This window comes from Anser brachyrhynchus (genome assembly GCF_964034855.1).
Source record: "Anser brachyrhynchus genome assembly, chromosome: 17".
Classification (NCBI taxonomy): Eukaryota; Metazoa; Chordata; class Aves; order Anseriformes; family Anatidae; genus Anser; species Anser brachyrhynchus.
In genome coordinates, this window is record NC_137710.1 from 8,024,476 (window position 1) to 8,037,205 (window position 12,730).

At 41.3% G+C, this 12,730-nt stretch overlaps 1 protein-coding gene across 2 annotated transcripts; it reads right to left on the bottom strand.

Annotated features, from left to right (window-relative positions):
- Window positions 1-2,072: 2,072 nt before the first annotated feature.
- PGAM5 (PGAM family member 5, mitochondrial serine/threonine protein phosphatase) lies at window positions 2,073-11,968 on the bottom strand. Of its 2 annotated transcripts, none has more exons than XM_080559810.1 (6): window positions 11,392-11,968; window positions 8,009-8,187; window positions 7,454-7,579; window positions 6,248-6,336; window positions 5,819-5,949; window positions 2,073-3,878 (listed from the first exon to the last, which is right to left on the bottom strand). In XM_080559810.1, the coding sequence occupies exons 1-6, from the start codon at window positions 11,661-11,663 to the stop codon at window positions 3,728-3,730; spliced, it is 948 nt and encodes a 315-aa protein (XP_080415936.1). In that variant the 5' UTR covers window positions 11,664-11,968; the 3' UTR covers window positions 2,073-3,727. The 2 variants fall into 2 exon arrangements, with proteins under 2 accessions (XP_080415936.1, XP_080415935.1); XM_080559809.1 differs by having other exon boundaries at window positions 5,819-5,952; window positions 11,392-11,966.
- Window positions 11,969-12,730: the final 762 nt, after the last annotated feature.

Below are 12,730 nucleotides of genomic sequence, written 5' to 3' on the forward strand. Positions count from 1 at the left end.
GAAAAATAATTAAAACCTTAAAAGGCTGTGCAATTTAAAAAAAAAAAGGATTAGGACTCATGGGTGCCGCAGGAAATGTGAGTATATAGCCTTCTGGGACTTTTGTAACCTAAATGTATGGCTAAAGAAACACTAATGGTAGGCAGGCTGTTATCATGTCATACTGGTCCCGTCACCACCTGTAGCTCTCACTGGTACAGAGCCTGGCTTTATGAATGCAAACCTTAACAGGATTGATGGCTATTGCTCACTAGTGACTGTTTCATACACACTTAAATAGCTTCATTATTTGGTATAAACCTGAAAACTGCACTTAATGCTTTTGCAAGCTCAATAGTGCCTTTTGTAACATACCTTTTTAATTAAACTTCTGTTCTTTTAAAGTTTAAAAAAGTGGCACCCGCTTACAGTGGGGCACACAAAATAGTTTTTCTTCTGGGATTTCTGGAATGGAACGTATTTTAACTTCTCTTTCTAAGTTTATTTGGTGCAACAGCTCTGCACTGTGGAAGAACATTCCTATTTTAGAAATTAATTATTTTTTAAAAATAAACAATTAGATCTTCCTTTATAATTCTTTTTCCAATAATCTAGACATTAGGAAGAACCATTTTACTCAAATGACTGTCATTCAGAGATATTCCAGACAACAAGTTTGGGGTGGGTATCATTCTTTAGCAGACATTTAAACAACTATAACTGACTATGTTACCAAGTATATTAACTTGACTTTTTCACAGTTTTTTCAGTTGTTTGATGCAGCAGTCTCTGTGGTCTCAAACTACTTTTGGAGAGCTCAAAATTCCTACAGTTTTAGTTAAAATTTTTTTTTGGGGGGGGGTTAATAATTCAATGTAAATGATGTCTTTGTCATTCTGGAGAAATTATTCAAATGATAAAGGGAAGTAATTGCATGATATCAAGGTAAAGACAAAGTCATAGGGAAAGTTGCTAAGCCGATAACCGGCCCTTCTCGATTTGTCATATAGCAACGTTGTACTTTTGATAAGGGTTTATCAGAGCCAGGAGACTGATACTAACACAGTAGTATTTTTTCCTTTTTATGCTTTGCTTTCTCTTTTTTTAATATTTAAACGTATATTACTGCTATGTATGTGTATACACACACACGAAAACACACTAAGACACTTCCCTACCCTACCACCACCAAACCCTGCCTTCCACTTTGTAATTTTGTTTTGGTTCAGTCAAGAGAATATTTTTTTATTTGTTAAATGATTTGCATTACTCCAGTTGTAGTGCATTTTAAAGGGGAATTTTTCTAACAATGTATTTTCTTCATCTACTTAAAAAAAGGAGCAATTTATGTAGTGATCGATCAGTCACCATGGTGAAGTAAAGCTCTTCCACACAGAGCCTGTGGAGACACTGAATCAGATTGGGATTGCTTCAGTTCACTTTTAAAGGTGCAAAAGATCAGGTTTTTGTTGTTCTTTTTAAATTAGCCAAGTGTCATGTTAAAAACAAACACAGCGTTACCCTGCTTTCTATTCAAAAATAAATGAGTGCTAAAAGTGTCACAATGTATTTACTTAATGGGGCATAATGGTAAATAGGTGGGGTTGATACCATGACACGGTTAAATTACTCATTACTCAAATCCTTTGTGTGTGTGTGCGCACAATGAGGTTTGATTATTAAGCCACTACTTAAGTACTTTCATAATCTTTAAGAGAAAAGAAATCTGCATACAATAAAAATTATCTTAATACTATCTTAATTTGATATTTCATACACACACACCCCTCAACTTAAGTGCCACGAAAACAATATAGCTAATTTTTGTACCTGTCCAAAGATGTTTGTACGCGCACTTGGGGCTACCACCACCAAGAATGGGGAGGGGGGGGGAAGGGAATAAAAAGACGTTTCTTCCACATGTGTAAATAAAAAAAAGTGCACTTAACCTTGACCTTTAGAAGACTTGTTAACACCTCTGCAATATGTACACAGTGTGTGGAATTTTCATCTTACTTGCCTTGGTGTTCCTGTTCCATGTGCTGGTAAATGACACAGCATTTTACTATTCAACTGAAGGGACAAGAAAGAAAGACAGACCAGTTATTTTATTCAAAACTTTTAAAAAGTTAATAGACAAAAACTGATAAATTATTCTCATTGCATCAATGAGACGTACATCACAATGATTTCCTGCTGCTCCTGGGAAACTTGCACTACAATTACCGTATTTTGTTCCCTACCAGCCCCAGTTTCCTTTAAGTTATTCTGATGTAGCAGTCCTGTATGAAACGAGCCACTAAATCTTGTTGCTAGGTTCTGTGCCATGGTTATGCTTCACACAGCTCTGACAGAAGTGAGCTTGAGGTTTCTTCAAGATTTTTGGGATAAGAGAACCTATAAGACATGCAATGCCTTACTTTCACTGTACTGCAGCAGGTGCACTATCCATCACCAAGGCAGAGCATGCGTATGAAGAAACTTTTCAGTATTACAGGCATTGTGTGCTGAGTTATTAGCGTGGCTCAGGTGCCTATCAAACATCCTTAAACTTAAATGCTTCTGAGCCTTTCCCCCAAAAATGACTCTTAGTTCTCAACCACGTGCATTTTTCCTAGAACAAGTCCAGCAATGTTAAAGTTGTACAAGGGAGTAACTTAAAGCATTCTGCCTGATGTTTATACTCGCACTTTGCCTAGACAAAACATTCCACAGATCCTTTTTCACTATTCGAGCAACAGCAGCTTTAAGCAGCAGTTTGCTCCAACACTGCAGAACCTCTGACCTGCAGTGCCATTACCTTGAATTCAGTGCTGTTATTTCTCTACTCTGAAAGCATGGTACCAAAAATACAAAGCAAGGGGAGAAAGCAGGAAAAAAAAAAAATGAAAAAAGGCTCAACTCCTTGCAAATCTAAGAGTAAGTAGAAGAACGCGCAGATAACTACTTTACATTCCTTCCATCTTACTGCTACAAAACTCACCCCTACATCCTTCTACAGACCAAGTCTTAATTAAACGGCTTTACAAGACTGAAAAACATTGTTCAGAACAGCTTAAAGTACTTACTGGGGATGCAGGAACACATAATATAAGCAGCAGTTAATTCTAGCACCGCAGCTCTGAGGCAAATGGTTTTTTTACCCTCTTTTCTTTACAAGGTCCAGGCACAGTTTACACGAGCATTTAGGGGGTAGAGGGGAACAAGGAGACAACATAAACATACACCCTCAACAGCTTACAAATACTGAAGCCTTATCCCTTTGTCCTTCAAACAGCGAAATACCCTCAGTTCGTCACTTCCTCTGCAAGAGCTGGAACAAGCTGGCTCATCTTCAGTTTTAGCTGCAGTGTGATAAAGGCTGCTCTTTTCAGTTCCCGTATCATTATTTTCCTGCACAAGAAAAATATCCACAGGAGCAAGCTTTGGTTATAGAAATGCACAGGGGAATAAAAAGTCAGTGCTCTTGTAGCTGCTGAGCACACAGACATTCAATCTTTTTGTATTCCACAGATCAGCTTCAAGTTTTGGGGAATACTTGAGGACTGGACAGCTTCAGGCTTAGAAAGATTTCTTCTTTTCTGGACTGAAAGGCAGATATGAATAAGTATGAAGGAGGCAAGGGGCTAAAGGACATTTTAAGACAGCATCACATCTTAACAGATAAAAAACCTAGTGGTACTGTAGCTGAATGTACTAGTGCAAAGAGTCTAGAGGCAGCTCCTGGGTAGCCAGCTGTGTCACTCATTCAGGTGCGCGTGATTTTATCTGGAGGCATGAAACCTGTGTCACCCAGTGTTCGAAGTGCCACTCTTCCATTTGGCCGTATCACCAAGTGAGTTATACTGCCATTGTTAAGAGACATTCGCAGCCAGCCTTCTGGGGGGAACTGCAATGCTCTATTAAGAAGAAAAAGAAAAAAGGAAAGAAACATTACTACTCATTCATCAACAGCTATATTAACATGAAGTTGGCAGCATCACCTTCTGTTCCAGATAAGGAAAAAAAAAAAATTGGTCGTTTTGCAGCTTGCATGCAAATGCTCCTACAGAGTCAGCTTTGGGAAAAAAAAAAAAAGTATTTTTCTTGTGCAATTGATACCAAACTGCAGTTTCGGTAACTGGACCAGCGTCAAGAATACACTTCCATAAGCAGATTCCAGCAGATGGACGTGATTAATATAGACAGGATTAATTCAAATTGACAGAAGGTAGAAGCTCTAATGTAGTCTGGTTGCTGGGAGTGCTCTGAGCAACCTAGTACCGAGCAGGATGACAGATGCTCTATGCGCAGCTGGTCATTAGGCCAAGTGCTGTACAACAAAACCCCGCGCTGTTCAGGACAGGTAGAGCAGACAGCTCACTTCTCCCCAGTAATTCTCCCCAGCAGACCACAGGCATAAGCAGCACACTGCATGTATGCACCTACCTCTGTTGGGAAGGCTAAAATAGCGTAAGTAATAACACCAGAGAAGAGGGAATGATATACAGTTGGTTCTAGTTACCAGCACGTGCCTATAGAAAGAATTCACCAGAACTATTTTCCATCTGTGATATTGTTCCCCAGAAGAGAAAAAAGAGAGAACCTTGTGCTTTCTGTAGAAATACAGTCTCACGGGTCTTTTTAGTCTCCAGCTATTCTAAAATTCCTAACTGACCAGCCTCAGAGTTAAACCACTTGTAGTAAACAACTCAAGGAAATAAGTTGTCTCAAACATCTTTTGTCTTAGATACTGAGGAAAAAAATGGTTTCTGACTCTACAACTGTCCTTTAGAAAGTCTTAAAAAAAAGTAAGTAACAGCTACAGGCAAGCTAAACTCAAAAGGAACTCTATATGGATTGCATGTAATTGTTAACAGATAGCCCATAATGGCAGATATCGAAGGTAAGGTGAAAAGAAGATGGAAGAAATAGCAATGAGAAAAAGTATAGAGTGTTTCAGAAAAAGCCTAGGTAGCAGAAAGACAATCTCTTTGGCACAGGGAAGAATACTCTGTGTACCTAATCAATAATTTTAAGTATAGCAATTTTGAAAAGCTCTAAAGCAGTCCACAGAGCAGACAGGCTAGCATATAACTAGCTCAGCTAAAATAAGCTAACTGAAATTGTTGCAGCTATTGATCAGATTAAAGTTTAATCATATCTATCCTGCTCAAGACAAATTATCTAACAGATACCACTTTGCTGATGAGGAGAAAGAATAAAGCAGATGCAGGTGACTGGATAGGGAGACAGGCAAAGATCCAGAACTGTTTTCTCCTTCATGGGACACCTTGATGTTAGTTGAAAGATGCCCTCTTCCCTACAATCCAATACTGGATGTTTTGCAAAAACACACTAATACAATTTGAACATAATACAAAAAAAATTCAACTAATAAAGAATTCCCAAAACCAAATCAATCTTTCATTATGTAAGATCAAAGTCACATCATCTCAAAGATGTGAGTCAGATGCTCTAGAGTCAGATCCAGTCAGATGCTCTATTTGTTGTCTTTTCCAACAGTCTACACAAAAGTATTATCTTCAGGATTGTGTGAAGCAGAAGCACGTGGTATTAAAGAGACTGTTCAGACACACAAAAAGGTATCAAGTCTCATTGATTTGGCCATTTTCACTTTCACTGTAAAGTGTTCTAACTTTCACGTATTTCCTGTATCTCCGAATTCGTCCTGTGAGGTTGCAGGAGCAGTTGCTCACAATGCAAGCAACTCATCTCCAACTACCTCAAACACACAAATCAACGGATCTCCAAGCTCAGCAGTACAATATGCCAACACAATTTCAGCAAAGCTATGAACTTTTAAAGAACAGAGATGAACATGCAATGCAACACGTACCTGCAGACAATGTAGCGGATCACGTTGGCATGACAGACAAAGATCTCGTAGCTGTCTTCTTCCTGCTTTGCATCAGCTCTATGAATAAAGTTTCGAAATGCAGCCTCAATTCGAGCTCCATCTTCGTAATACTGCTAATGGCACAGAGTTCAGAATTAAACATAACTCAGAGCAGCATGAGCCATTATCTGCGTTTGCAGATGGGCTACATCTTCTGACAATTTCTTCTTTAGAGGGGTCCACACTTGAGGCTCAACTAACACAGATTTTTAAGTTATTTCACTGGTTTTGTACACTTACGGAGGAGGAAGAAAGTATGCAATTATCTACGGTTTATGATGAAAAGCATCAGCTCAGATACCACAAGTTATAGCTTTTGTCAATTGAAGTATATTCAAAAAAATAAAAAAAAAGTAAGTAAAAAGTTACCACAGCTTCTGGTTTCCAGTGAGAGACTGGAGGGTCTGGTTCTATAGGCGCTCCCTCTCTCAGCAGATCAGTACTAATTTTTTTGACTCCTGAAATATTAAAATAGACATTCAGAAAGGAGTTGTTACTTCACATGTCCCTGCAAACAGACCCACAACTCCACAATAGATTTTTTTATACTCTTTGAGGAAGCCTTCCTCTCCACACTAAAGATATTTTAGTCTAAACATTTCCCATCAAGGTGTGTACATCTCTCCAACACAACTGTTTTGTCATCAACAAGGTGAAGTTTATTCCAACTGAGAACAAACAAGACAATTTGGCATAGCAAGTTGACTTCCCAGTCTGCTGCATTTTGAAGAAATGTATTTGTAAGGGTATTAATCTTAAATTATATGGCAATTAATGTTTACTAATTAGGCTAATTAATGTTAATGCTACACTTTTGATATGTTAATATTTATGTTTTAGTCTGAGGAAGGGGACTGCTCTTTTTAAACAGCAGCATAATCAAGAAAACAGATCAGTGAATATGTAAGAGAACTGACTTTTACCTAGTCATATCTGACTACATGCTAAAATAACAAAAGAATGCCCTAGATGGAACTATCTATAGTCAGCTATCTTTAAGTTTAGATTCTGGTATGTCTGAATGGCAGGAAAAAATAAACAACAACAAACAAAAAAACACATCCCAAAGCCCTACAAACAAAGGAGCCACTCTCACAAATTACAAAAATACATACCACCTTTGAGCATGCCACATCTTCCCCTGCAGGCAGGAGTAGCACAGCACACAATAAAGGCCTGTTAGCTAACCCACCGTTCATCACTACAAGAACTGGAGTTTAAGGCCCTCTTCTCACCTGCACTATTGCCCCCTGAGACCAGGTAAGGACTGAGACAACCCTGATGACCTGCAACAGTCTTTGCTTTACAAAAAGCCTAAGAGAAGAGTAACCAGGAGAGTTATCCGACATAGGAACACATACAGGCACCAGCCAGTAACTCAGAGGCAGCTCCCACTTATATTTTTAAAGATAAACTGGAAACCAGCAGAATTAGGGGTGTTTCTTTATAGACATTCACATAGGTCTAGAAGTTGGCTAATAATGGCTCAACTACACCTTAAGAATAAGCTTAAAATTTTACTGGAAGCAATTTTAAGAATGAGACGATACTGAAAAATTAACAGAAGTCACTTACCTGGGAGGTATTTGCTTATAATTTCTGTTGTTTCAGTTGCTCTTGTCATGGAGGAGTGGATAATCTGATCAAATTTCAACCCCAAGCTTGCTAGCCTGCGTCCCGTCAATTCAGCCTGCTCTCGACCTTAAAAAAAAGGATAAATCAGGAAATTAACAAACACAACCCATTGTTTAAAGAGAAACCTAGCTCCATAACTACCTTTGAGATAAGATTAAGACAAAAGCTTTAGCCCTGGGGAATTACATCAGCTAGTGTGAAAATTTGCTGAAAAACCTTAAAAGAACAGGAAATTTCCTTTATGAAGTTTCTTTAGCATTAAGAGTTTTTCAAATGCCAAATAGCACGTTCTAATGTTTGGATTTAGAGGATCAAAAACTGAAAAAACAGATTTACTTGTACCATCTTTCTGACACAAAGGATCCAGAAAGTGGATTAAACTTTGGCAGTGAGACCAGAACAGAGCTGGGTTACCGACCCGTACTCATAAGGACAGCAGCACATGACAAGCACTTTTCTTAAAGTAAAAAGAATGATGTTTTTAGTAATACATACCAAGTGGGGTCAGAGTTCTATCTTTATCAGCCCGGCCATCTAAATTGTATTGAGAATGACGGATAAGGAAGATGTGCCTGGTGGCTTTTGCTTTGCAGTGATCTAAGCGGGAGGCAAGTTCTTCTTCCCCAGTTTCTTCATTTTTCTTCTTGAGGTTGATCAGAGCCAGTGGTTCACGTCTAAACACGCACATTTAAAACATCATTTGACAGATATATTCAACAGTTTCAAAAGCCACCTCTAAATGAATTCTAGTGATTAAAAAAAGCAAACAACGAAGAGAGTTAAATCCTAGTATAAACAGATGATGTCCACTAAAACACACAAAAGCTACAGTCTGTCTGGACAAGAAGATTATAAACATTACTGTGGTCTTTATATTGAACTCCTGATGATTTAATAATCGTTCTCAAAATTTTCACTGAAAAATCACAGGCACCCTGGTAGGTTATTTGACAAGAAAAAAACAACTAGGAATGACACCCAGGAAAAGAAAAAGAGGTATTGACTGATTACAAAGCAATGAAAATGTTTCATACCTATAAGGCCCTGTGATAAACTAAACCTACAAAATTAGCACTTTATCAATCACATTAGCAACAACAGCACAACAATATCCTAGAAATATTCCAGCTTTTTGAAATGCACCCAGAGAATTATTTTGTGCTTTACATTAGGTCATATCAGGTCTCTCCAGGAACTTGATTTTTTATTTTTAAGCTTGAAGCATTTGTTTATCCTTTCAACTTTTTAAATCACTCTCTCCCCTGAAGCCACTTTCATCCTTCTTCCATTTTGTCATGCCGCATACCAACCTCCCTCTCTGCACACCATCCATTGCCCTCCTCTTGCACATCACCCATTCCTCAAGAGGACACCGGGCAGAGCATCTTCCCCTTGTCCCCCCCATTGAGGCAGATTAGCGGCACAGATTTCCTGCTGCTAACACCAACGCTGCACTATCATCATCAACCCTGTCCAAATCTGCCTCAGATTAGTCCTCTGGTCCCCTCCCTGCACTGAGCCTCTACCCATTAATACAAATCTGCTGCTATGTCTCTCCATCTCAGATTATAAAATCCTTTCCCTTGATCTTATTCCTAAAAGAACAGTTAAATTCATTTAATCCATCACAGATTTCTTTTCTTCCATTATTATAATTAAACCTGCTTCTTTATCTGTTTATCGATTTTTAATCAGGAGTATAATTTTATCCAGTCTGAGGCAAAGTAAGTTGGTCACAGAGAACTGCTGCCTCACATACCTGCAGTTCACAGCAAGGGTGGCGTTTGCCTTAGTAAAGACATGATTTCTGTTAAAGAATAAGGCTCAACACATCCCTTAAACCATTCCTAACATTCAGCAAAGCATCAAAAATGAAACATCAGTCCAGTAACAAGAAGTTCCGTTGCTATTTCACAGGATATGTCTTTTGATTCAGTAGACGTGATGTTGTTAGAAAGATACATTAGAAAACTGAAAAAATGTCACAAAAATTCAAGCACATTTGTAAACTAACATAGGGATTAACTCACCTATGGCAGAAACGCCTGACAAGAAATACCTGAGCAAAGGTCCTCCCCTCTCATCCTTCAGCACCTCTGCAATTACTTTATGCTAACATGTGCTTTGAAAAGCAGCAGATGCTTTAACAAGTCATGAGGAGATAACCCAGCTTAACTACAGTTTTAGCATAAGCTATTTTTAAAAGAAAAATATGAGCAGGAAAACTTTTAATACTGCTAAAGCTTATCTTCACTAGGTTCTTTTAGGCTGCTGAAATTCACAAGTTGGCAAATGGAGTTTTCTGTACTCCCTCCTAAAAAAATCCCCTAAGATCACAGCTTGACAGAACTTTGCAGAAAAGCAACAGCAATATCTAGGACCGTCTTTAAACGCAATTAAACAGCAAATGCCATTTAATCCACAGCAGTGCCCTTTTCACCTCTCTTCCAGGAAGCCCTGCATGTCACTGAAACACATCAGTCAGCCTGACAATTTTTTAAAATCTTGTAATACACTTAAAAATCCAGATATTTTGACTTTTATTCCTCATAAAACTATTTGCAAGAACCACTCAAAAAATGAAGCCATAAAATTTAGACAATAATGAAAAGCTTTTTTTCTCCTATCCCACACCAAGCTTTCCAGTTAATAGGAGCTTAATTAGAACACCTTTCACATATAGTGCTGGCAAGTGAAACGGAACTGTAACTAGTCTTCTCCAAAAACTGAACAGTACAACATGCTCCTGCACATACAGGAGACCCATGCAACACCCTGGGTGTATCACCTGATCAGATCAACAGGATGTCCGTAAATAAGGTATTTGCATTCTTCTGTTTCAAACTTCACAAGGACAGTTGTTAAAAGAATATTAATATATGTGGTTATCTGCTCACAGAACTGTTCCCCCAGCCTGCCCCCCCAGGAGAAGTGTATTTATAAGGCATTTAACAACCTCACACATTAAGTGTTTCTGTCAACCTCACCCCAAAGTCAGAAGTAAGATCTCAGCCAGGTATTGCCAAAGCCACACAACAGGTGGACAATGTGGAACAGACAAACGGAACAAGCTTGCGATGATTATTTGCATAACACACTTCCACTGTTTGCACACTCTAACAAATGGTGACGTAGAACATTGCCCTTAGCTGCTATTAAATGTCATCCAGCTGCGTTTATTCGAGCAGTTGTGACAGCTCCATCAGTTATAACTCAACCCCTGCTTCCTGACCTGGTAGCGCCGAGGTGCTGCCGGCACAGGCACACAGCGAGGTCACAGCACTCGGACTGGACCCGAGAACCCCTGCACAGAGCCAGTCCTTAGCAGGAGCAGAAAGGCCAGGACCTGCAGCTAAACAGGCAGCTTCAGCACCTACCTCGGGGTGACTTTTTAACACGGTATAACCTTATTTAATGAAAGTCGGTTTTATTTTTGCAATTGGGGTGTAAAGGCCACTATTTATACAGGCATTTCATACTAGAGCATCACAAAAAAAAGAGAAAAACGATAATAATAAAAAAAGCCAGGATACAATAAAAGTCTGTTAGTGCTTAAGTTTCGCTTTACCACGATTAAACCGGAGCCTGACACAAGTCTCCCCGGGGCAATAATCCCACCAGCCGGAACCTAACCGAGCCCAAGTTCAGCCCACACGCTCGCACCCCCTCCCCAGCCCCTCAGAGCCCCGGTACCCCTCTGGCGGCTCAGCCCCACGCCGGACCCGGCCCTGTCAGCGCCGAGGGCAGCGCCCGGGCCGGCCGCGCTTCCCCTCCCCGCGCTGAGGCGAGCGGCGCCCCGCGGGCAGCTCCCCCCGGGACGGCACCGGGCCCCGCGCTCCACCCCCCCCCGACGCCTCCCCGTCCCCCTGGCCGCGCACCTGTCCCAGTTGCTGTCCCAGTAGCCGCCGGTGCCCCCCGCTCTCTCGATCCAGCCGGCGGCCGGCGGGCAGGAGGCGGCGGCGGCGGGCGGCAGCAGCAGCAAGCCCTGAGGCGCGGCGGGAGCGGCGGGCACGGCGGCGGTCCCCGGCCGCGGCTCGGCGTCGCCTCCCCCGCTCCGAGCCGGCGGCTTGCCCACGGCAACGGCGGAGAAGAGGACGGAGCCCCCGGCCAGCCCGCAGGCGGCCAGCGCCAAGGCGCGGCGGAACGACATGGCGGCGGCGGCGGCCGCGTGCCTCGCCTCGGCCTCGGAGCGGCCCCGCCCCGCACGGAGCGCGGCGGGAGGCGGGGGGCGAGGCTCCGCCGCGGGCTCCCCTCAGGAGGGAAGGCCCCGGCCCGGCACCGGCCCCGGCCCGCTCCTCCCGGCTGCGTGTGGGGAAGGGCCCGGTGCGGTGCCCCGAAATGGCGGCGGAGCGTGGAGGGGCTTCCCCGGCGCTGGGAGAGGAGGGCCGAGGGAGGCTTGGCCTCGGTGGGATGCTGTGGTGGTGGGGAATGCCCGCAGCAGGGCAGCTATATGGCTCAAAGGAAATATATCCCATGTAGGTCAAAGGAAAAGAATGTTAATTAATGGTTCGCGGCGACGTGAGCTGCTTTTAAATTACCGTGCTTGGGTGCCACTAAAGTCCATCCGTAATAGCATGTATTTCTGCACCAGTCAATTTAGCTTGCAGCAATCATGTATTACTTCATATGTACTTCCTTCTGTTGTTTTCTGAATCAAGGAAAAAGGAAAATAAATTTCTGTTGTTCAACCGATAAATTCGTCTTTTTTAAAAAAATAATAAAAAAAAACCGCTCCCCTTTAAACCTCACCCCAGAAAAGCAGAGATTTTTACCCCCCAAAAAGAGACTACCAGTAATCTGTGCAGTCTGCTAGTCTGCTATTGGTATTCATTTTTATGCAGAAAGCACTCAAATTCTATATATATATAAATCTATATGCAATATTATTTTAACAGTTACACATTTTCTAACAAATAGCCATAGCAGAGATTGCTCCCTTTTCCATGTCTTTACATGTCTGTGTTCCCAAAGACCTATCAGGAACCATTAAAATGAAAAAATGAGTTGCCATAGCTCAGTTAGGGTTGTTGGTTGGGATTGGGGTTTGTTGTTTTTTGTTTGTTTGTTTGTTTTGAGGCACTAACTTCAGCGTTTTCTTACATCACTGAAGTGAGTACCATTTTATGAGAAACTAATTTAGGATTTGATACTGCAACTATGACACGTTGGCTCTTAACAGCATACAGACATATTTTTCTTGAGAAGTTAAATTCAGTC

Coding starts and splice junctions, on each gene's coding strand:
- PGAM5 (XM_080559809.1), bottom strand. CDS start 11,663: ATGTCGTTCCGCCGCGCCTTGGCGCTGGCCGCCTGCGGGCTGGCCGGG. Junction 5,953..6,247: donor ACTGGAAACCAGAAGCTGTG/GTAACTTTTTAC, acceptor CTGTGCCATTAG/CAGTATTACGAAGATGGAGC. Junction 3,879..5,818: donor ATCCGCTACATTGTCTGCAG/GTACGTGTTGCA, acceptor TCTTCTTAATAG/AGCATTGCAGTTCCCCCCAG.